The sequence below is a fragment of the Ornithorhynchus anatinus genome, chromosome X5 (assembly GCF_004115215.2).
Source record: "Ornithorhynchus anatinus isolate Pmale09 chromosome X5, mOrnAna1.pri.v4, whole genome shotgun sequence".
Classification (NCBI taxonomy): Eukaryota; Metazoa; Chordata; class Mammalia; order Monotremata; family Ornithorhynchidae; genus Ornithorhynchus; species Ornithorhynchus anatinus.
In genome coordinates this window covers 12,867,931-12,890,594 of record NC_041753.1, presented here as the reverse complement: position 1 = coordinate 12,890,594, position 22,664 = coordinate 12,867,931, and the positions used below count along the sequence as shown (strand labels likewise).

Sequence of the window (22,664 nt, the reverse complement as noted above, 5' to 3'; positions counted from 1 at the left end):
GGGGGCCCAGCAGGGTGGATACGCTACTGGCGTCTACCAAGGTGTAGCCGGTCTACCAGGTTCTCCACCCCCTCGCCCCCTCCTACCTCACCTCCCTCCTCTCCTCCTCCAGCCCAGCCCGCACGCTCCGCTCCTCTGTCGCCGCTCACCTCCTCGCTGGGCCCCGTTCTCGCCCGTCCCGCCGTCGACCCCCGGCCCACGGCCTACCTCTGGCCCGGGACGCCCTCCCTCCTCCCATCCGCCAAACCGGGACACTTCCCCCCTTCAGAGCCCTACTGAAGGCTCACCTCCTCCAGGAGGCCTTCCCAGACCGAGCCCCCCCTTTCTCCTCCGCTCCCCCTCCCTTCTCCGGCGCCCCGACTCGCTCCCTCTGCCCTACCCCCCTTCCCCGCCCCACACCACTCGTGTGTAGCTGTACATCGTTATAATTCTATTTATTTTTATTCATGAGATGTATACATCTATACTTCCGTTTCTTTATCACGATGCCACCGATGCCTGTTTTTACTTGTTTTGCTGTCTGTCTCCCCCCTTCTAGACTGTGAGCCCGTCGTGGGCAGGGATTGTCTCTCTCTCTTGCCCAATTGTACTTTCCAAGCGCTTAGTGCAGTGCTCTGCGCACGGTAAGCGCTCAGTAAGTATGATTGAATGAATGAATGAGATACTCTTGCCTGACCCCAGATTCCTTGGGCCATCGACAGCCAAAGTAGCAAATGTCCAAGAGCCACTCGACAGCTTGGCTAGTCCGGGAAAGCCTCTTGAAAGTTGACGTCCGATTTCTGCCCTCCCTCTAACTTCATCTGATCATCGGGATGAGTTTAGTCGCTTTCGTCGGCTTGGCGCCGACGACATCGTCGTCGGTTACGACCGTTGAGCGCCGACCGTGTACCCAACCCCTTGAAGGAGGCACTTGGGAAAGATGCAGAAGTGTAAATTGCGGTCTTCGCCTTCCAGCGGTTTACAGTCCAAGGAGGCGTAAATTAAATGATCGTGGAAGCAGATCATCGGTGTGAGTGGACAAATCAGTAACGAACGGTTGAAACCAACAGCCAACAGCTCGATGATTAATAAACTTCTCCTTTTTCTGTGTACCTCTGTCCCCCTGAGAACTTGGTCTGTACCACGGTAGATGCTTAAAAAAATACCGTTGAGAACGATGTCTTTAATGACTAGGCCAACTAGAGTGCGGGCCAAGAAGTCAGGAGACTTGAGTTCCAATCCCAGTTCTGCTACTCGGCTGCACCGGGTCGGTCTGGGCCTCAGTTTTCCGCTCCGTAAAACGGAGCTGAGCCTCCCGCTCTCTCTACCGCTTCGACTGCGAGCTTTGAGTGCGACAGGGTCTGTATCCAGTCTGGTTACTCTGTATCTACCCCAGCGTTGAGAAGAGGGCTCTGGCGCATAGGAAGCGCTTAAGGAATGCCGTGGTGGTTCTCGGTGGTGCCGAAACGGCCGAGAGGTTGGCGGAGCTAGGACTGCGGGACTAAGAAGGGAGTGATCGCCTCTTCCGCAGGGGGCTCGGAAGACGGCCTCCGGGGCCGGGGAGGATCTGGTGTGGCGGAGCTGGGATCGGAGGGCTTTCCAGCCTGGTGGGGAAAGGTGCGAGTTGAGGTTTAGGGAGCTTTCGGAGCCATCCCGAGTCGAGACTGAGATCAGCTTTTCTCTGCGGCTGCTTGTTTTTCCGCAGGTCATTGTGAATTGGAAACAGGCCGACCTAAGCGACCGGGAAAAGGCCATGCTGGAGTTTGCTCTTGCCGTGTGTCGGGCAGATGACATCACAGAAGGGCATTTCGAGAAGCTGGAGGCCCAGGGCTTTGATCGGGAAGATGCCTGGGACATAGCTGCCATTTCTGCTTTCTTTGCCATGTCTAACCGTATCGCTCACTTTACCAACTTGGTTCCCAACAGGGAGTTCTATTCCATGGGCAGAACGAGTGATTCTTCTGCTGGCGATATGGTCTCTGGTACATCAAAGAAAGTGTAAAAAGCCAAGGGGAGGTCTTTTATAGTCCACTCATATTTTCAAGCTGGCACATCGTGAGCCAGCATTTACTAAACCGTTGTGAATGTGGAAGGGGATGTAGTAATTCACTCTTCAGCGAGGTAACGGCCGACAGATTTGGTCTAGGGCCCGGGCGGGCTTGGGGATTCGGGGGCCCTCTGCCAGGTGATGATCTTCACCGCGATAAGATCGTCGACTGCTGCCGGCTGAAGAGGGCTCTCTACGGAAAGAAAACCGGAGGCTCGGAGCGCTCGGTGTGCCTTTGCTCAGACGGTCTCTCTAGCAGTCAGTTCGGTTTAAAGGGAAGGATTAGAGTTTGCACTTTTTAAAAAGGTCCGTCCTGCTAAAGTATTAAATTTCTAAACATTCTTTAAAAGCCATCTCTTGTTGCGGTCGTTGCATTTATTAGGTCTCGCAAGGCGATACGTGAAACTCTAGGTTTTATAGCGTTTTTCTAGGTCTCGGTGTCTACCGAACACTTGATGGGTGCGGAGCACGGGGGAGAGATGGCTTAGTATAGCTTTCAGAGTTCCTGGACACGGTCCCTGACCTCGGGAAGTTTCCACTGCAGTGGGAGGAGCCTACAGTCTAGCAGGCAGAGTGTTACACTATAACCTCCTATACTATTTAGACTGTACATCGGGGATACTCGTGGATGGGATAAGGTCAACTATCTCCCAGCTTACCCATTGTCTTCAAGGAACACGGACGACTCTGCCAAATCACAGTACCGTTATTCTCCCATTGATTTCTCTTCCGTTTCAAGGCCAGGTGCGGGTTGCATGAGCAGAGTTGGAGCTCATTCAAAACCTGACGTGGCTTAATAATAGCCTAGAAATTCAAGATTCGCGCTGAGGTCGTTTTATATGAAGATTCGGGACTTTTTTAAGATCGCCTCTTAGAGGATGATTCTCTTGACGTACCAGAACAGGGCTAAAGAGCTATGTGCAAAATTACATCGTTGCTTTATTCATCCTTAACACTTTAGAATTCAATTCTGAATAAATCATCTTTGTCGTCTTACGGCGTCGAGTCGTGTCCGACCCATAGTGACGCCATCGACACATCTCTCCCAGAACGCCCCGCTCTCCATCATTCGGGTAGCGGGGCCCGTAGTGTTTTCTTGGTAAAAATACAGAGGCGGTTTACCGTCGCCTCCTTCCGCGCAGTCAACGGGTCCCCGCCCTCGACTCTCTCCCATGCCGCCGCTGCCCAGCACGGGTAGCAGACGGCCTCCCGCTTGCTGGCCACTGGTCGAGCTAGGAATGGGATGGGCCTATGGTGCGTCTGTATTATTATTAATAATAATAATGGCACTTGTAAGCACTCACCGTGTGCCAAGCACTGTACTAAGTGATGGGGTAGACACAAGCTCGCCAGGTTGGATGCAGTCCCTGTCCTACGGGGTGCTCACAGTCTAGGTGGGGGAGGTAGGATTCAATTTTCACATCAGAGAGGAGGAAATGGAGGCACTGAGAAGTAAAGCGACCCTGCCCAAGTTCCCACAGCAGACAAATGGCGGAGCTGGGATCAGAGCTCACCTCCTCCCACTCCCAGCCCCTGCTCTTTCCGCTTGGCCACGCTGCCGGCATGTCAGAAATACTCGCACGTCGATGTTGTGACGCTCACCGTAATAAATCCTTCTTGGAGGAAAGCGGATTTTCAAGACGTTTTGCCCCTACGGGATCCCGCAGGTCCTGGGAGCGGAGCAGTGCCCTCCCTAGATGCTAACCACTCCAACGTGCTAACAGGCGCGGGCCCCCGTCGGTCGGAAAAGTCCTAGCCAGACCGGGGCTACCCGGTGCTCCCCTGTGCATCTCGAGCAGGAGTTAGAGCCGTGGAGGAAGTCTCCGGCCCTTTGTCGCTCCAGTACTCTGGGACTTAGCCTCAGGGCAGGGCCTTGGCGGGCCTGTTTCCAGTTGCAGGAATTCCTAGAGTAACCCCAGTTGCCAAGGGGCTGAGGGATTCTGGCCGCCGTGCCTCTTAGCAGGTAGAGTTCCCAGGGGCCATGTCGTCAGGGATTTGCCGAGCCCTGGTCACTGCGGTGGATAATAAAATGACCGCCAGCTGCCCCGTTCCAGTTGACCCTGTAGATTTTCCCTAGGTTCTGTGGGGAAAAATCTTGGGGAGCAAGTTTCGGTATTTTTGGTGTGGAGATCCATGCCCCTCTTCCTCTCCGTGAGTGGAAATGCACAGGGGATGTCAGCACCACTAGGTTTCTGCCATTCCATCAGGGGTCTCCTCTGGAAGCTGGGGATCATCCCCCGCTACTTGCTGCCCCGTTCTCTGGCAACTAGGATCAGGCACATAGAGAGGTCGGGTCAAGAAGCAAAAGGGGAGTTAACGTGAGGCTCCAGGCCCTCTAGACAGACATACCCACAGTATGAAACACCCGTTCGTACAGAGTCAGAACAGCAGACCAAGCGAGTGGCAGCGGGATACGGGGTTAGAAGAGAAGAATCACAGGAAGAGAAGGTGAAGAGAAAAGAAGAAGGGAGAGAGAGAATAAGAACTACGTCTTCTTCCTCGCCCGAGTGAAGACTGGGAATTTTCTGAAGGTAAGAGCTAGGTTATAGTGGCCCAAGCGAGCAAAGTTTGGTTTTGTATGGTACGGGGGTCCCCGAAAATGATCGGCTGGCCCTCTTGTCCTCTGTCAATCGATCGGTCACGTTTATCGAACTGTTTGCAAGGCACTGTGCTAAGCACTTGGGAGGGTACAGTGCAACAGTGTAACAGTTGGTGGACACATTCCCTGCCCCCAGAGAGCTTACAGGCTATGGGGGGAGACAGACGTTAATATAAATAAATTACGGATACGCACACAGGGGTTGTGGGGCCGGGGAACAAATCAGGATGACGCAGAAGGGAGTGGGAGAAGAGGAAATGAGGGCTTAGTCGAGGAAGGCCTCTTGGAGGAGATGGGCCTTGAAGGTGGGGAGAGTAATGGTCTGTCGGCTGTGAAGAGGGAGGGCGTTCCAAGGCCAGAGGCAGGATGTGGGTGAGGGGTCGGTGGCAAGATAGACGAGGTCGAGGTACGGTGAAGCGGTTAGCGTTAGAGGAGGGACGTGAGCGGCCAGGGTTGCGGTAGGACGGCAGCGAGGTGGGATAGGAGGGGCCGCGGTGACTGGGGGCTTTAAAGCAGGTGGTGGGAAGTTTCTGTTCAACGCGGAGGGGGTTGGGCAACTGCCGGAAGACATTCGAGGAGCGGGGCAACGTGGACCCGGTGTTTTCGTAGAAAAACAATCCAGGCAGCGGAGTGGAGTATGGACCGGAGTGGGGAGGGACAGGAGCACGTTAGAATTCGTAGACCTGATCCCTGCTCTCAAGAAGCTTACGGTCTGCTGGGGGCAGGACACCGTCCTAGATGTTTGGGGGAGAACAACAGAGTTACCACTCAATAAATACAATCGACTGATTGATCCTGCTCTCAAAGAGCTTAGAGTCTAGGTTAATCGCCTATTTATTTTTATTAACGATGCGCATTTATCTATGGTTCTGTTGCTCTATTTCGATGGCGATGATGCCCGCCTACTTGTTTTGTTTTGCTGTCCGTCTCCCCCTTCTAGACCGTGAGCCCGTTGTTGGGTAGGGCTCGTCTCTCCCTGTGGCCGAATCGTACTTTCCAAGCGCTCTAGACAGTGGTCTGCACACGGTAAGCGCTCAATAAATACGACTGAATGAATGAATTTGGTGCAGGGGAAGAAGGGTACATTTTTTCATTCAACTGTATCAATTGAAATCTTATTGGGTGCAGAGCACTGTACTAAGCGCTTGGGAGAGTACAATACAACACAGTAAAAGGACCCATTCCTTGTCGTACATATTGAGCACTCTAAGGGCTTGGGCGACTACAATCCAATAGAGTTGGTAGACCTGTTCCCTCACCAAATGGAGCTTACAGACTAGCGGGGTGGGGGACCACAACTATCCCCGTCTTCTAAGCCCTTCTGAAAGCACGTCTCCCGTCTCCTCCCTACTTCCATGCCAACCGGGTATCTGTACCCTCCCCGTCCGAATGATTTCTTTATACACCAGCTTACGTATTTTTAGCCCGTACTTATCTTCGTATCCATTTTCTCTTCTCTCTGGAGATTATTCTGTGTCTATCCAGCTAGGCTATAAGCTCCTCGAGGGAAGGGACCCTGTCTTGACTCCACCGTACGGTCAGACGATACAGTATCGCTAATGCCGCCATCCGACCGAGCCCTGGAGCATCTGCCACAAGTGGCCAGAGGAAAAGGCGTCCCTCACTGATACCGACGCTTGGGAGCTTGCGGCCCGAGACCAGTCCCGGCGTCGGAGTTGCCATCTGGCTGTTCGGTCCCCCGGGGGCCAACGCGTTGCCCCAAACATTAGGCGAAAGGCGGTCTGGAAGCCCCCAGGAAAAGCAGCCTTGGCTTTTTGCGAGCGAGGAAGCCTTGGCCCGCTCGTGCACCTCTGAAGGCGTCGTGAAGCCGAGAGCGTGATCTGGGGATCTGCCTCCACGCCGTGTTACCCTGTGGGACTTGCAGTGCCCATTGTGAGATGGTTTGGTGAGGGGGGGAAGGAGGAGAAGAGAGAGAGTTTGGGAGATTCTATGCCGCCAGTATAATAAACCCACACCGGCCTGCTGTGTCACTGTAAATCGATGCAAGCCCAGGCTCCACAAATCGGGCTCAATATATGTATAGAAAAAAACTATTCTTTCATTTTCACGCCTAAAATAGTCTCACTTCTAGATTTTCAACCTTTTACAAAAATAAGTGGCAAGTTTTTTTTTTTAAAAAAAAAAAGAAGAAAAAGCTGCAAGCGAGCAAAATAGAAACGCTTATGTGGAAGCATGTTTGGGGATTCTATGTTTCGGGGCGAATGCTCATTTTTGCAAAACATTGACCGTTTCTAACTTTTAAAATGGATAACATGTAATGTTCATACTGCCTCCTTCTCCCAAGGAGGGTCAGGTTCTCCCCCAGACATCCTATTCGGAGTCAGCGTAGGACGACGATACGACGACTCTCGCAACTCCCAGATTACAGAGGGGGAACTGCTGTCAGTAAATACCGTCGATGGGTCGAACTGAGGCGTTTTAACTCAAAGCGTAAAGGGTCACGCAGCAGGCGGACAGCGGAGCCGGGCAGCGAGGCCCTCTCCTCCGCGGCATCGACAAGATTACGGAGCGCCGGCCTGGTACTGGGAGGTGCGGTCTGTGCGATTTTCAGCCGGTCTGGCCCACTGGGTGAAGACCCGGCATAGGATGCCTTTACAGCCTCCTTCCGCCACCAAATTGCGAGGCTCGGCCTGGGTGCTCGTCTTCAGAGGGACCCAGGGGCGGGGGCGGTTAACGCCCCATCCTCCCCATCTCCCCGACTCGCTCCCTTCCCGCAGCACCCGGGTATACGTGTACGTATTTAACCATCTATTTATTTATATTCACGATGCGGCTCTCTCCGAAGCAGCGCGGCTCGGTGGAAAGAGCCCGGGCCGGGGAGTCAGAGGTCATGATTTCGAACCCCGGCTCCGCCACTCCTCAGCTGTGGGACTGCGGGCAAGTCACTTCGCTTCTCCGGGCCTCAGTGACCTCATGTGGAAAACGGGGATGAAGACCGTGAGCCTCACGTGGGACAGCCCGATGACCCTGTATCTCCCCCCAGCGCTTAGAACAGTACTCTGCACATAGCAAGCGCTTAACAAATACCAACATTATAATTCTATTTATTGACACCGCCGCCCGTTTACTCATTTCGAGGCTCGGCTCCCCCCTTCCAGACCGTAGGCCCGTTGCGGGCCGGGACTGTCTCTCTCTGGTGCTCAGTTGTACTTTCCGAGCGGCGCTCCGCACACGGTAGGCGCTCAATAAATACGACTGAACGAACAGATAACGGCTCGGAAGCAAGTAGGGGATCAAGTCCCCCCAACTCTCCTCTTCCTTTTGCCCCCGTGCGTATTTGACTATATCATTTATGACTCTATTTTATTAATGATGTGTATATATATATCTATAATTCTATTTATCTTGATGGTACTGACGCCTGACTGCTTGCTGTGCTGTCTCCCCCCCCCCCCCCCCGGGTTAGATTGTGAGCCCGTTGTTGGGCAGGAGCTATTATTTTGTTAACGAGGTGTACATCCCCTTGATTCTATCGTCTTCTTTTTAATAATAATGATGGCATTTGTTAAGCTCTTACCATGTGCAAAGCACTGTTCTAAGCGCTGGGGAGGCTACAAGGTGATCAGGTTGTCCCACGTGGGGCTCACAGTCTTCACTCCCATTTTACAGATGAGGTAACTGAGGCCCAGAACAGTGAAGTGACTTGCCCAAAGCCACACTGCTGGCAAGCGGCCGAACGGAGATTTGAACTCATGACCCCTGACTCCCAAGCCCGGGCTCTTTCCACCGAGCCACGCTGCTTCTTTTTGTCCGTCCGTCTCCCCCGATTGGACCGGGAGCCCGTCATCGGGCGGGGATGGTCTCTCTGTCGCCCCGTTGTCCGTTCCAAGCGCTTAGTGCGGCGCTCCGCACGGAGGAAGCGCTCAATATGTACTACTGAATGAATGAAAGCGCTTAGAAGAGCGCTCAGCGCAGAGTTAGCGCTGCGGAAAGACGATTGAATGAATGGAGAGAGGAAAAAAGTCGGAATTTGTTAAGCGCTTATTCTGTGCAGAGCACTGTTCTAAGCGCTGGGGGAGGCACAGGGTCATGAGGTTGGCCCACGTGAGGCTCCCGGCCTTCGTCCCCAATTGGCCGATGAGAAGCGGCGCGGCTCGGTGGAAAGATCCCGGGCTTGGGAGTCCGAGGTCATGGGTTCGAATCCCGACTCGGCCACTTGGCAGCTGGGTGACTGTGGGCGAGTCTCTTCACTTCTCTGTGCCTCAGTTACCTCATCTGGAAAATGGGGATTAACCGTGAGCCTCACGTGGGCCAACCTGATGACCCTGGATCTATCCCCGCGCTTAGAACAGTGCTCCGCACAGAGTAAGCGCTTAACAGATACCGACGTTATTATTATGAGGTCACTGAGGCCCCGAGAAGTGACGTGACTGGCCCACGGTCCCCCAGCTGACGGGCGGCGGGGGCGGCATTCGCACCCACGCCCTCCCGCCTCCCCAGCCCGGGCTCTCGCCACCGAGCCACGCAGAGGGGAGGAGGCGGGGCGGGCCCCAGGTCCTCCTTTCGGCCCGAGCCGGCGGGTGGGGAGAAGGAAAGGAGAGAGGGAGGGGGCCGGAGGGCGGCCCTCAGCGCGGCCTCCGCGGGGAGCCGCCATCGGCGGAGCGCCAGGCGTCCCCTCCTTTCCGGTCCCCGCCGGCCGCGCGCCCGCGCTTCCGTTTCCCAGTCGGCGGGGTTAGGCCGCGACGCCGTCGGAAGCTGGGGAAGGGAGGGGTGGAACGGGGAGCCGGAGACGGTTCCAACGGCCGGGCCGGGCGGAGGACGGAGGAGCCGGCCGGCCCGGAAGCCGTTAGCCATGTTCGCCCTCGGACCTCGTAGCCCCCGGGGCGACGAGGCGGACGGCGGGGACAAGCTGGCGGACGCGGCGCGGCTGCACGAGGGGGACCAAGCGGCGGGGGCGGTCGGGATGCCTTCCTCCTCCTCCTCCTCGTCGTCGTCCTCCTCCTCCTCCTCTTCCTCTCCTCCTCCTTCCCCGCGCCCTCTCCCCCCTCCCGCCTCGCCCCCCTTTTCGGCCTCCCCGCCGTCTCTGCCCTCCCCTCCGTCGCCGGCCTGGCCCCCGGAGGCCCGGCCGACCCCCGGGCCGCCGAGGCGAGGGGCCGGGGCGGCGGGCCGGCCGGGGTCCGGGGGCGGGGCCCTGTTCTGGTGGCTGAGGGAACGCCGCCTGGGCCGGGGGCTCTACGTGGACCCGGCCCGGGACAACTTCCGCGCCATGACCAGCCTCTACAGCTCCATCCAGCCCGCCGACTCGGTCTATCTCAGCACCCGCACCCACGGGGCCGTCTTCAACCTGGAGTATTCGCCCGACGGGTAAGCCGGGGGCGGGGGGGCGCCGCCGGCTGGCGGCCTGGCGCCCCCCTCCCACGCCCCATCCCCGACCCCCCGACCCCCTTCCGTCCTTCCCCGAGGAAGGGCGGTGGCTCTGCCCCCCGCTCCGTTCCCCCCCCATCGGGCGGGTGCTCCCCGAACGGGCTTGAAAGAGAGGTGCCCGCCGGGGTCGCTGGAATGGAGGCAGGATGCCCACAGCCCCCCGGCTGACAAGCGGCAGAGGCGGGATTCGCACCCACGACCTCTGCCTCCTCAGCCCGGCCCTGTCCTTCGCTCTGCCCTCCGCCGTTCGTTAGAGGGGATGGTGGCAGCGCGATCTCAATTACCCCGAGGCTTGAGGGAAGCCGGAGGGGACGGTCCTCGACCGTGCCCGTGACCTTGGAGAAGCTCTTCTTAGACGAGGCCTTGGGGGTGGGGGGCCCGTCCTACTGTCGAGGCTTCCTTTCCCCGGAGGGGCAACCCGTTCAGAATCGTCCGGGGAAATGGAGCCCCCCGCCCTCTACCAGCAGAGTAGCGGGAAAGGAGGATCGCCCGGAAAGAGGATGCTCTATTAGAAGTCAGAGGCCTTTTAGAGAAGGGTTCCTCTTCGCACTGGGAAGGAAGGCCGAATGCCCCAGATAGAGTGCCCTCCCAGGGTTCGAGACCGCGAAGGAGTGGAGAAGGCGAGGAGGAGGAGGAAAAGATGGCCAGATCCTCATTGAGCGGTTGGCCCGGGACACGCCACCCAGAACCGGATCCCGCCCGCTGCCGTGCCCCGGGATCCGGGAGTTCCGCTACCCTGGTCGTTTCCGGGCACCGTCCCCCATCTCCGCCACTTTTTGGCCCTCTCCCCGTCCCGGAGAGACCTTCGGCTCGCCCCACCCACCGCGTTCCAGTATCTCTCACTTTTCAGAGACCCTCGTGGTGCCACCGCGGGATACGGGCACATCGCCGCCCTCCCTCTCGGCCCGTAACCCCGTCTCCCCACCGCAGCCGGGGGAACGGGGACAGGGATGAACCGGGGCGGGGTAGATCCCCGCCTCCCCTTTCCCACCCGTAAGCACCACGCTCCGGGACGGTGGTCTGCACACGGGAAACGCTCATGTTTTTATGGCGTTTAAGCGCTTACTGTGTCAGGCACTCTGTCGGGCCCCGGGGTAGATGCGGACTGATCCGGTTGGACCCGTCCCCTGTCCCATCTAGAGCTCACGGTCTCGGTCCCCGTTTTTTACAGATGAGGCGCAGAGAGGTTAAGTGACTTGCCCGAGGTCACGGCGGACAGACGGCGGAGGTGGGATTAGGACCCGGGTCCCCCGGGCCCCCGTTCTGTCCATTAGGCCGTGCTGCTCGGTGACTCCAGTTGATTGATCCCGTCTCCCCTGCCCCACCTGGTGTTGGTGCCGACAGGCGGGGAACGAGAAAGGAAAGGGGTTTGTGTCGGTGCCGCGTGCCGTGTAGGTTAAAAAAGGAAAAAGAGATCCCGGACCCTAGCGGGGTAACCGAGGGAGGAAGGGACCTGAGTCTGGGGTTCGGGGGGGGCGGCGGGAGGGCCCGAAAACTGTCTGAGATACTGGGAGGGAGTCACCTTAGCTGTAGTCATTGAAGTTCAAACAAAAGAACACTTGAAACACGGAGGCGGATGATGGTTGAGGAGACGGGTGAAGAGGGGTCTGAGTTTGAAGTTGGTTGGGGGGGACAGGACAGGAAAGCCTCTAGGAGCAGAGGAGGGGGATTGGTGGGGCAGAGAGGGATGTAGGGTGTAACCTTACAGTTAGGGCCGGTTCTGGAATAGAATGGAATGATCACACCTGAGCCTTGGAAAAGGCCATTTTATTTTGAGGCGCATAACCTGGCTCTCCTGGGTCGTGACCATATGGTAGTAATCAATATTTCGATTAAACGAGAGAGGGGGAGAAAAGGTATTAACATGATTCAGATGAGATGGGCGGGGGTCGGGGGGAGGCATTTCGATCAGTCGTCTCCAGGCATTTCAGTCTTAGGACCACCGTGGCTAGAAAGGAGTCCCCATAGAAGCCCCTTCTCGGAGGAGCCCCGGAGGATCGCGCCCCACCTGTTTTCCTGAGCCACACCACTTTTAGATCGGGAGGACGGCGGCGGCTCTGTCTTTAAAATAGAGCCGGAAGCGCACCGGAAAGGGTCCGAGAGTATAGGGGCGGGGAACGCTTCTCGGAGGCGAGAGGCTCTCGGTGACCAGCGCCCCCCACTTGGAGAAACACCGCTCCTGGGGGAACCGGATGAATCCTGAAAATCAGACACCTTGACCGGGGCTCAATTGCATGGAGGGAACGATGAATAATAATAATCTAATAGTCACACTATCGGTTGTGCACTGGGCTGAGTGCAGTTTCTGATTCGCTATCGGTCTTCCTCATTTCACGTGTTCCGTAGCTCACTCCGCACTTGAAATTAAAAGGCAAAAGAAAAAAAGAAAGCGCCTAGAAGCGTGACTTGGTCCGAGTCCTTGGCTTCCCCTCCCGCACACTACACATTGGTTTCTGCCGAGCTGCTTTTCAGTGACCGATGGTCCGTCGGACCCAAAGTTCATCGTCGTCATCAGTGGGATGCATTGAGTGCCTACCGTGTGCAGAACACTGTATTCAATTCTTGGCAGAGTGCGGTAGAATTAGAAGATAGGATTTCCTGCTTTCAGGCATTTTAAGTCCAGTAGTGGGGGAGGCCGACATCTGATTAAATGGCAGAAAGGGGAAGCTTTGGAGGCAGCGATCATTGAAGCGCTTAGGATGCGCAGAAGGGCGGTGGGGGATGCAAGGTGGGAAGACTAGAGACATCTCTTGGAGGAAACAGGACCTTGAAGACCTGTCAGATAGGAAGGGGGAGAGGGAGTTCCAGGCAGGACTGAGGAGGAGGAGGTGTAGCGAATAGGTTACCTTGAGAGGGACAAAGATAGCGAGAGGAGATGCAGTGGGAGAGGAGAGTGGAGAAGCGGGAGGGAAGGAGGTGATAGAGGGCTTTAGAGCCGGCTGTCAGGAGTTTCTGTTTGTCGGGGAGGGGAGTGGGCAAGAATTGGAAGCTAGAGAGGAGCGGGAGATGTGAGCAGACTGACGTTTTGGTGAAACGACCTGGGCAGCAGAGGGGAAGTATGGATGGGGCAGGGGTGAGAGATCGGAGGCAGGGAGATCAATGAGGAGGCCGACGCAGTAATGGAGTTAGGTTATGCCAAGTGCCCGGACCAGCGGGGTGGTGATTTCGATGGAGAGTGGAGATGGATTCTGGAAATGTGGAGGAAGAACCAACAGGATATAAGGCGGACTGGGTGTGGGAGTCGATAAAGAGGAAGAAGTTCGGGACAGTGCCGAGTCCGCGGGCTTGGGCGGCGGGAGATGGGTGGCATTCCCAACACTGATGGGAAAGTTTAGGAGGTGGAGAGGATTTGGGAGGGAAGATGAGAAGTTCAGTTTTGGACATGTTGACTTGGAGGTGCTGGCCGGGATGTCCACGTAGGGGTGTCCCGGGGGCGGGAAGAGACGCAAGACGGCAGGAAAGGAGAGAGGCCGAGGCTGGAGGGGTAGGTATGGGAGTTAGCCACGCGAAGCCTGACGACAGGTGAGCTCCCCGGGGCAGCGAGTGAAGATTGAGAAAACAAGGGGACCGGGAACTGAGCCTTGAAGGCCACTCACAGCTAGGGAGTGGAAGGCAGACGAAGATCTGGCAAAGGAAACCGAGTAGCAGCGGCCAGAGAGGCGGGCGAGGGCCGGGAGAGGAGGGTGTCAGAAAGAGCGGTCGAAGGCGTCAGGGGCAGGCGAGCGGTCGAGGGGGATTCGGGTGGCGTAGAGGCATTGGACTCGGAATGGAGGAGGTCATCGGTGAGGCGGAGGGGGCAGAAGCGGGGCTATCGAGGATCAAGAACAGGTCGGAGGAGAGGAAGTGGAAGGCAGCGGGTGTAAACGGTCCGTTTGAGGAGTATGGAAAGAATGGTGGGGGGAAATGGTGCAGTGGGGAAGGTGGGGGAACCCGTGGGCGTGTTTGAGAGCGGGGGGGCAGGAGCCGTCAGGGAGTGAGCAGTTGAAGAAGGGGGTCGGTGGGGGGGAAGAAGAGTGGGCCTAAGGGTTCGGATGAGGTGTGAAGGGATGGGATAGGAGGCGGCGGGGGGGGTGGCGGGGGCGGTTTGAAACTCAAGGTCCTCGCTGGTCTTACAGTCTAGTCTCTTCCACTGTCCTAGTCTCTTCCACTGTCCTTTTGATGAAATTGCCACTCTCACCTAGCATCGTTGCCTTGGTAACGTAATTTTGTGTTCAGCAGCTTGAAATCACATCTCCTCCCGGTGGCCTTCACTGATCTCTCATTTTCCAGATTCCCCTCCAACTGCGACTTCAGAATTTTCCGCTCACCTAAGCACCTTCCCCCCGCCCCCCCCCCCCCCCCCCCCCCCCCCGCAGCCCCCCAACACTCACGTACATCCCCAACACTCACGTACATAGCGTTAAGGTCTGTTGTCCTCCCTATTTGTAATTTATTTGAGTGTTTCTCTCCCCTGGTAGAGTCTAAGTTCCTTGATGGCGGGGATCCTGCCTGAACTGTACTAAGCACTGGGGTGGATGCAAGCTAATGGGGTTGGACACGGTCCCTGTTCCATGTGGGGTTCTCGGTCTTAATCCCCACTTTTAGAGATGGGGTGACCGAGGCCCAGAGAAGTGAAGTGACTTGCCCGAGCTCTCGCTGTTGACAGGTGGCAGAGCTGGGATTAGAACCTGGGTCCTTCCGACTCCCAGGCCTGGGCTCTGTCCTCCGGGCCACGCCGCTTCTCTCAAGTGCTGAGTGTACACCGTGCCAAGGATCACACCCTCATTAATTGCTGTCGACTGGTCTGTGATGCCTCTGAAGATATTTAGTTGTGTGTAGACCTTCCTTCGGGCAGGCTTATAGATCCTTGCTTTCCTTGGGATCTATCATCTGTCCACAGCTCCAGGACGACCCTGCGACAGCTTACGACCGTTTGAATGTCTGTGGGGGCCCAGGCCTCTAGGATCCGGGCATCCGTCGGTAGCAACTCAGGGTTAACTGCCTCTAGGACCCTTCGCGATTCTCGGCCTGCTGAGTTGGAAGGAGCGGAAGCGCGTTCCGACTCCAGACCCCGTCGCGTCCCCTAGCGCGACGGCCTAGAGTAAACCGGACGGGACCAGGCCTGCCTCGTAGCCCCGATTCGCCTCATTAGCCCCGGAGAAGTGATCGGCAAGGCGCTCCCGGCTCCGACAGGATCAGCCGTGCCGCCGCGGAGCAGCCTCGGCATCTCGATGAGTTTCTCGGAGTAGTCGGATGTCACGCGGTGATTTCTTTCAGCGGGGAGCTGCGGGTGGTGGCTAAATGCTCTTGCCCAGGCTGTGAAAACCTGACAGTGGTCTGTGCGGCTCCCTGCACTTCTCCTCTATACGACGTGCTGTGGCAATTCTGGGAGCGTGCGGTCGACGATACAGCCGGGGTCATGCCAGCGGTGGAGAAAAGTGAGATGCCAGAGTAGTTGCCGCTCTCTGATCTTTTACTTCTCATCCCAGAGAGGCAGGATCTTTGAGGCTCCGTCATCGGAGGTCACCAGTGACCTCTTTCTTGCCAAATCCGCCGGCCTCTACTCCACCCTAATCCTCCTCGACCTCTCAGCTGCCTCCGACACCATCGACCACCCACCCTCTCCCGGAGACATCCAACCTCGGCTTCGCCGACGCGGTCCTCTCCTGGTTCTCCTGCCTCTCTGGCTGCTCCTTCTCAGTCCCTTTCCACGGCTTCTCTGCCTCTCACCTCCTAATCGGTTCTGGATTCCCTTCTACTCTCCCTCTGCACCCGGTCCCTCGGAGATCTCCTCTGCTCCCGTGGCTTCAACTACCACCTCTGTGCGAGTGGTACCACGTCTCCGTCTCCAGCCCTGATCTCTCTCCCTCTCTGCAGTCTCGCATTTCCTCCTCCCTTCAAGACACCTCCCATCACCTAAGCTTAACGGGTCCAAAACCGAACTCCTCACCTTCCCACCCAGACCCCGTCCCCCCCCGTCCCCCCCCCCGACTTGCCCATCACTGTAGACGGCACCGCCGTCCCTGTCTCCCAAACCCGTCACCTTGGAGCGTGGTGTAGTGGATAGAGCCCGGGCCCGGGGAGTCAGAAGGTCACGGGTGCTAATCCCGGCCCTGCCACCCATCTGCCGCGTGACCACGGGCAAGGCACTTCACTTCTCTGTGCCTCAGTTACCTCATCGGTACAATGGGGATTGAGACCTTGAGCCCTACCTGGGGCGGGGGCTGGGTCCAACCCCATTTGCTCGTATCCACCCCAGCGCTTAGTACAGTGCCTGGCACGTGGTAAGGGATTAACAAATACCGTTATCATTGTTATTATCACTGTTATCATCCTTGCCTCCTCGCTCTCATTCAGCCCACGTATTCATTCCACCACTCATCCTGTTGATTCCCCATCCACAACATCGCTAAAATCCATCCTTCTCCACCCAAACTACTACCCCGTTAATCCAGTCGTTCACCCTACCCCGCCTCGATTCCTGAATCGACCTCCTCGCTGACCCTCCCAGCCTCCTCTCTCTCCCCACTTCAGTCCGCACTTCACTCTACTATGCGGATCATGTTGCAACAGGAACGTTCAGGCCACGTTTCCCCGCTCCTCGAGAGACTCCAGCGGTCGACCGTCCACCTGCGTATCCAACGAAAACTCCTCACCGTTGGCTTTAAAGTCCTCAATCGCCTTGCGCCCTCCTTTCTCGCCTCGCTACTCGCCTGCTACGACCCAGCCCGCGCACTTCGTTCCTCTTGTGCCAACCTTCTCGCTGTGCCTCCATCTCGTCTCTCTCGCCGCCGACCCCCGGCCCACATCCTGCCCCTGGCCTGGAACGCCCTCCCTCCTCAAATCTCCAAGAGGCCTTCCCTGACTAAGCCCTCCTTTCTTCTTCTTCCTCTCCCTTCTGCATCGCCCTGGCTCCCTTCATTCACCCCCCACCCCACCTCCAAGCACTTATGTAGATATCTGTCTTTTATTTACATTAATGTCCGTCTCCCCCTCTAGACTGCGAGTTCATTGCGGGTAGAGAATGTGTCTGTTTATCGTTATATTGTACTCTCCCAAACGCTTAGTACAGTGCACCGCAAACAGTAAGCGTCCAATAGATACAATTGAATGAGTAAAATTTCCCCTGCTCCTCTCCACTCCCTCCTCCCTCTGGCCCCGTCTTTAACTCTCCTATTATTCCCAGTAGTGTCTCAAGAGGAGATCTCCCGCCTCCTCTCAAAATTCTGCCCCTTCCTCCCGGGCTTGACGGTATTCTCGACTCACCTCTCATTCAACCCACGCATTCAATCCGTCATCGCATCGTGTCAGTTGTACCTTCACGACATCTCTAGAATCCACCCTCTCTCTCCACCCAAATTGCTACCGCACTGATCCGGGCACTTACCGTTTCCCCCCTCGATTCCTGCGTCGGCCTCCTCGCTGACTTCCCTGCCCCCGGTCTCTTCCCCGCTCCAGTCTGCCGCCCAGGTCGTCTCTCTGAAAACACGCCTAGTCCACATCTCCCCACGCCTCAGAAAACCTCCGCTGGTTGCCCATCCTTCCGGCTCCTCCAACAGAAACTCCCGGCCACCGGCTTGGAGGCGCTCAATCAGCTCTCCCCCTCCTACCTCGCCTCGCTGAACGCCCTCCGGAACCCAGCCCGAACACTCTGCTCCTCAAGGGTCGCCCCGCTCTCTGTGCGTCGATCCCGTCCGGCCTGCCACGGATCCCTTGCTCGTGTGGCCCCTCGGGCCTGGAACTCCCTCCCCCTTCACATCCAACAGTCCACTACTCTCGCCCGCCTTCCAAATCCTCCTAAAAGCACCTCTCCTCTAAGAGGCCTCCCAGGCTGAGCCCTTTATTTTGCCTGTCCGCCCTCCCCTCTGCACCGACTCCCCCACAGCCCCGCAGCACTTGGGTAAATATTCTTATACTCTACTAACTCCCCCTCTCCGAAATCCGTTTTAATGTCTGCCTCTCCGGACCGTAGGCCTACCAGCTCTGTTGTACCGAACTTCCCCTAGCCGTTAGTACAGTGCGCTGCACACGGTAAGTGCTCGGTAAGCGCCATCGATCGATCTGGGGAGATAGAGGAATTCAGTAGAGGGTTTTGAGTGGAGGAGAAGTGTGGGCAGAGCAGTGCTTCCGGAAGGCGATCCCGGCAGGGGCGTCACTGGGTGTAGATTGGAATGGGTAGAGGCTGAAGGTTGGGAGGTCAGCGAGGAGGCTAATGCGGTAATCTAGCCAGCGCTTGTACCGGGGCGGTAGAAGATTGGCTGCGGAGGAAGGGGTAGAGCTGGGAGGTATTGAGCAGGAAGAACCGGCAGGATCAGGCAGTAGACCGAGCGTCAGGGTTGAACGATAGTGAAGAGTCGAGGAGGAGGCTGTGGTCGTGGGCTTCCGGGACGGGGAGATGGGAGGTGTCAGCCGAAATGGGGAAGGTGAGGCATTCTGTTCTAGCGGTGTCGTTTGAGGCACTGGCGGAACGTCCTAGCGAGGACGTCCCCGAGGCAAGAGGGGATTCGAGGCTACAGGTCGGATGAGAGCGATAGACTGGGGAGCCGTCCGCGCAGCGGTGGTAGCCGAAGCCGCGTGAGTGGCTGAGCTTCCCGAGGGTGGGGGTGCAGAGCGAGAATAGCAGAGGATCCAGAACGGAGCCTTGGGAATGCCCACAGTCAAAGCCCATTGCTCTTCTTACAAGCTTTCTTCTCCCCAACCAACCCCCGGGCCTACTAGGAGGGAGGTGAGTGCGTGGGGATGCGTCCTGGCGTTCGGATGTACAAAAGTAAGGCCACGACTTCACAATTCGTTCCCTTTGGGCCATAAAAGAGAGGTGATTTTTTTTACCCTGCATTTCTAGCTAATAGTTTCAGCCTTCTAATTGGAGTTCCTGTCACGGAACGACATCGGCCGATTAGCTGAGCCTCACCACGCTTGCCCGTCCTCCGTAAAGAGATGCAGCCCACCTGTTAATATACCCAAAAGGCGTGATGTAGGATGGCGAGATGTGGAAAGTCGAGACTAGAGCATCGACCGTTCAATCGCAGTTAACTTTCTGTATCGTTAATAGATAGGCCCCCCCACCTACTCCTGGATTACATTGATTTGTTTTTCACTCTTCTGAGAGCGCATCTCTTGGGTAAACTGGGGAGGACCAAATTTTCACCGTTTAGCCCTGGAACCTGGGTACGCTCAGATCGGGCAGAACGTGTTTTCACTCCCCGATCTGGCTAGAACCCTGGGAATTAGAGAACGTTCTTCCGCCCCTCCGAGCCTCTCTGCATACAGCGCATCACAGTGGCGAAAGAAACAGCCGTGTGCCTGCCTGCGATGCCAGACGTGGGCCAAGTACCTCAGCAGAAGTTACCCCTCTAGGTGGGATTTTGCGAGAACGTGACCCCTGCATCCTATTACCGTTAAGTGCCGTCGAGTCGTTTTCCCATTCACAAGTGACGCTGTGGGTGTACTTTCTCCGGGACGTCCTGTCCTCTGCCATAACCCGCAACCATTCTAAAGGTTCTTCCGTTACCGTTGTTCTGGTCTCTATCCATCCATCTGCCAGTCTGCCTCTTCCCACGTTTTCCCCGGACTTTTCCTAGCATCGGCGTCTTCTCCAGAGAATCAGTCCTCCCGATTACATGTCCGGAATACGCTAATCTAAGGCGAGTCATTTGGCCTTCCAGAAACCACTTTGGTTGAATTTGCTCTAAAGTCCATTTGTCTTTCGGGCAGTCCGTGGTATTCTCGAAAGCCTTCTCCCACACCACATTTCCAAGGAGTCGATGTTCTTTCTGTCCTGTTTTTTCACCGTCCAGCTTTCGGATGCCTTCGGTGTCACCGGAAACACCGCAGAGTCGACGATTTGTATTTTTTGCGGCAGTCGTCCCATCGGCACATTTTGTGACTCTTTCCGGGCTCTTCGTAGCGAGTCTTCCTAACATTAATCTTCGGCACATCTCTTGGCTACTAGTTCCCGATCCTAGACCTGGACGTATCTGTAACCACCCATTTTGAGAAGCAGGAGTCAAAGTGGATGGCGCTTTCTTAGAGGATATTTTGATGGGATAGACTTTTCTCTAAGCCTTTGTCAGAATCAAGTGATGATATAATATTATTGACCGAATTCTGCTTACGCTTGACATGCCCATCTAGGAGAAATGGAAAAGGTTGGTGTCGGAGGGTTGAAGCCACTCACGGATGTTTGCATTTGTAAATTTCATGAATTTATGTAATCCTCGTGGGCCCATTTGCTTGCGCTTCTCAGAATTTTTTCCACCACGCTGCCCGCATCTACCGCCGCTCCCTCCAGAGCAGGGAGCGAGTGAGTGAGCAGAAGGTAGTGTGCTTCTGGGGACTGCTGCCCGATACCCTAGTCTGTGAGTAAGAGAGGCTTCGGATCGCCGCTTCCTCTTCTCTCCGCCCTCTCAACCCTCACCTTCCCATTCCCCAGCCTCCACAGACACAGCCAGAAGGAGCTCAGACTTCCTTTTGGCTTTGTTCCTCCCCCGACTCCCCGCTCACGACCCTACGGGGGGTGCCCCTGCTCCTGGAAGCCCTCATTACTCCCTTTCTCCGCCCCTCCCAGCCCCCTGTCGAGCCTTATCTCAAGCCCCAGTTGGGATTATTCACTTTTCCACAGCATCTTGCCACGCCCTCACCCCATCCACCTCCTCTAAGTGGCTCTTAACAGTGGCTGGCTAGTTTTCATGAACTTCTCCAATCCTGCCCGCCACCACAGAGAACCAGCACGATCTAGCGGACAGAGCCCGGACCTGGGTTTTCATACCGGCCTCGCCGCTCGTCTCCTTGTGATCTTGGGGCAAGTCGCTGCACTTCGCTGCGCCTCAGTTACCTCATCTGAAAAATGGGGATTAAGACGGTGTCCAAGCGGATTAGTTTGCATCTACCCCAGTGCTTAGTAAACACTTAATAGATACCCCCCTCCAAAAAAAAAACACCCCAAACCCACAGGTAAGGAAGAGCTGCGGTATCATGGTCAAGAAATCAATGGAAACAGTAACGGTTTTAAACGACCAAGAGAAAGTAGGACACGCAGGCCTGCGTTCATGATTCAGAAAAGCATCGGAAAATATTAGAAAAATCTGAACATTGGCCATAATCAAGTTACACCTTTTAGGGTAAAAGATAATCATCGCAGGATTTTTTTTCTGTTGATGTGCGTTAATGACTAGGGGACGGTTCTGCGGTAGTGATAATATCCAATCTGGTGTTAATTCAGGTTGGGCCAAGGTTATACTGGGAATCGGTGCATTTCTTTCCAGTGGTAACGAACAGCAGCTCCCAGTTGTTTTGGAAAAAAAACAACCTCCCTTTGGCTAAGTAGAAGCAGAGCCCAACAAATCCCTGCCCTCACTGAGAGGGCACCTGAAGCTAGGGAGTCGTTTCTCCCAGGCGCGGTGCAGAGAGGATTGCAGTTCTTCCCCCAATTCTCTCATGGCACCTGCTCTCTTGTCTGTCTCTGTCTGTGTTTCTCCCACCTTCCCCTGCGCACAGTCGGCCATCAGAAATACCGGGGACGACGAAATCTCCTATGATGGGTCTTTCTCCTAGTCCTTTATAAATGACTCATCAGAGTGGTGGTCACCAGACTCGTTTGCTTATAGAGCCGTGCTTTCCTGCAAGGGTAGTTGGGCCAAAGCAGTGAATAATGTGTATATTTATTCTCCGATCAGTGGTTGTTATGCATCTTTTGACTTTTCCATTACTTGGGGACAAGGGGGAATCCTCCTCATTCCCGACGTTTAGAGAAGCTGCACGGCGTAGCGGATGGAGCCCGGGCCCGGGAGTCCGGAGGTCGTGGGTTCTCATCCCGGCTCTGCCGCTTGTCCGCTGGGTGACCTTGGGCAAGTCACTTTATTTCTCTGGGCCTCAGTTACCTCATCTGGAAAATGGGGATGGAGACTGGGAGCCCCGTGAGGGACAGGGACCCGTGTCCAACCCGATTTGCTTGTATCCATCTCTCCGCTTAGTACGGTGCCTGGCACATAGTAGGCGCTTAACAAATCCCATAATTATTATTATTACTGTACACCTATTAGACTTCGGGCAGAGTGCTGTATCAGGTGACTACTGCGGGCGATTGCCTGCAGTGTCAAAGATGAGGCTCCCACCTTCAGACCCTTCAGTGTTGTACTCGTCATGGTGAAGATGCTCGTCATTCTTCTTGACAAAAAGTGGGTTTGGGGGAAATAGGATTAACTTCTTTTCCAACTATATTTTATTTTTAAAAAACAATAGCCCTTAGATCCTTAAAAGTTTAAAGAAACATCCCTCAGGTCCCTTTGTGCAAGTCGCACAGTCCACTTTCTCCACATGGCTGCGGCCCAGGCCTTGAAATCCCCCCTCGCCCCCGCAGGGATTTGGCACTTGTTTCCCTCTGAGAAATGCAGAATGGAGACTACAGCGGTGGGCTAGAGGAGCATGTTTTTCTGTTGCTTGTGGGGCAGGGGGAAATCTTCGTCATTAACAACATTTAGAGAAGCAGCATGGCTCGGTGGAAGGAGCCCGGGCTTGGGAGTCAGAGGTCAGGGGTTCTACTTCCGACTCCGCCACTCGTCAGCCGTGTGACTTTGGGCAAGTCACATCACTTCTCCGGGCCTCAGTTCCCTCATCTGTAAAATGGGGATGAAGACTGAGAGCCCCACGTGGGACAACCCGATGACCTCGTGTGTG

General features: G+C 56.0%; 1 protein-coding gene across 3 annotated transcripts in view; it reads left to right on the top strand.

Annotated features, from left to right (window-relative positions):
* The window catches only part of DCAF10 (DDB1 and CUL4 associated factor 10), a 50,224-nt gene that overhangs the window by 10,911 nt on the left and 16,649 nt on the right, over positions 1-22,664 (top strand). The window contains exons 1-2 of one of the 3 annotated variants that reach the window (XM_029056083.2): positions 9,347-9,619; positions 9,737-9,950. The exons of the other annotated variants lie outside the window; for them this stretch is intronic. Coding sequence (XP_028911916.1) covers positions 9,439-9,619; positions 9,737-9,950 — 395 coding nt within the window. The 5' untranslated portion in view covers positions 9,347-9,438. Of the gene's footprint in view, positions 1-9,346; positions 9,620-9,736; positions 9,951-22,664 lie in introns of those variants that run through there. 3 annotated transcript variants of the gene reach the window in all.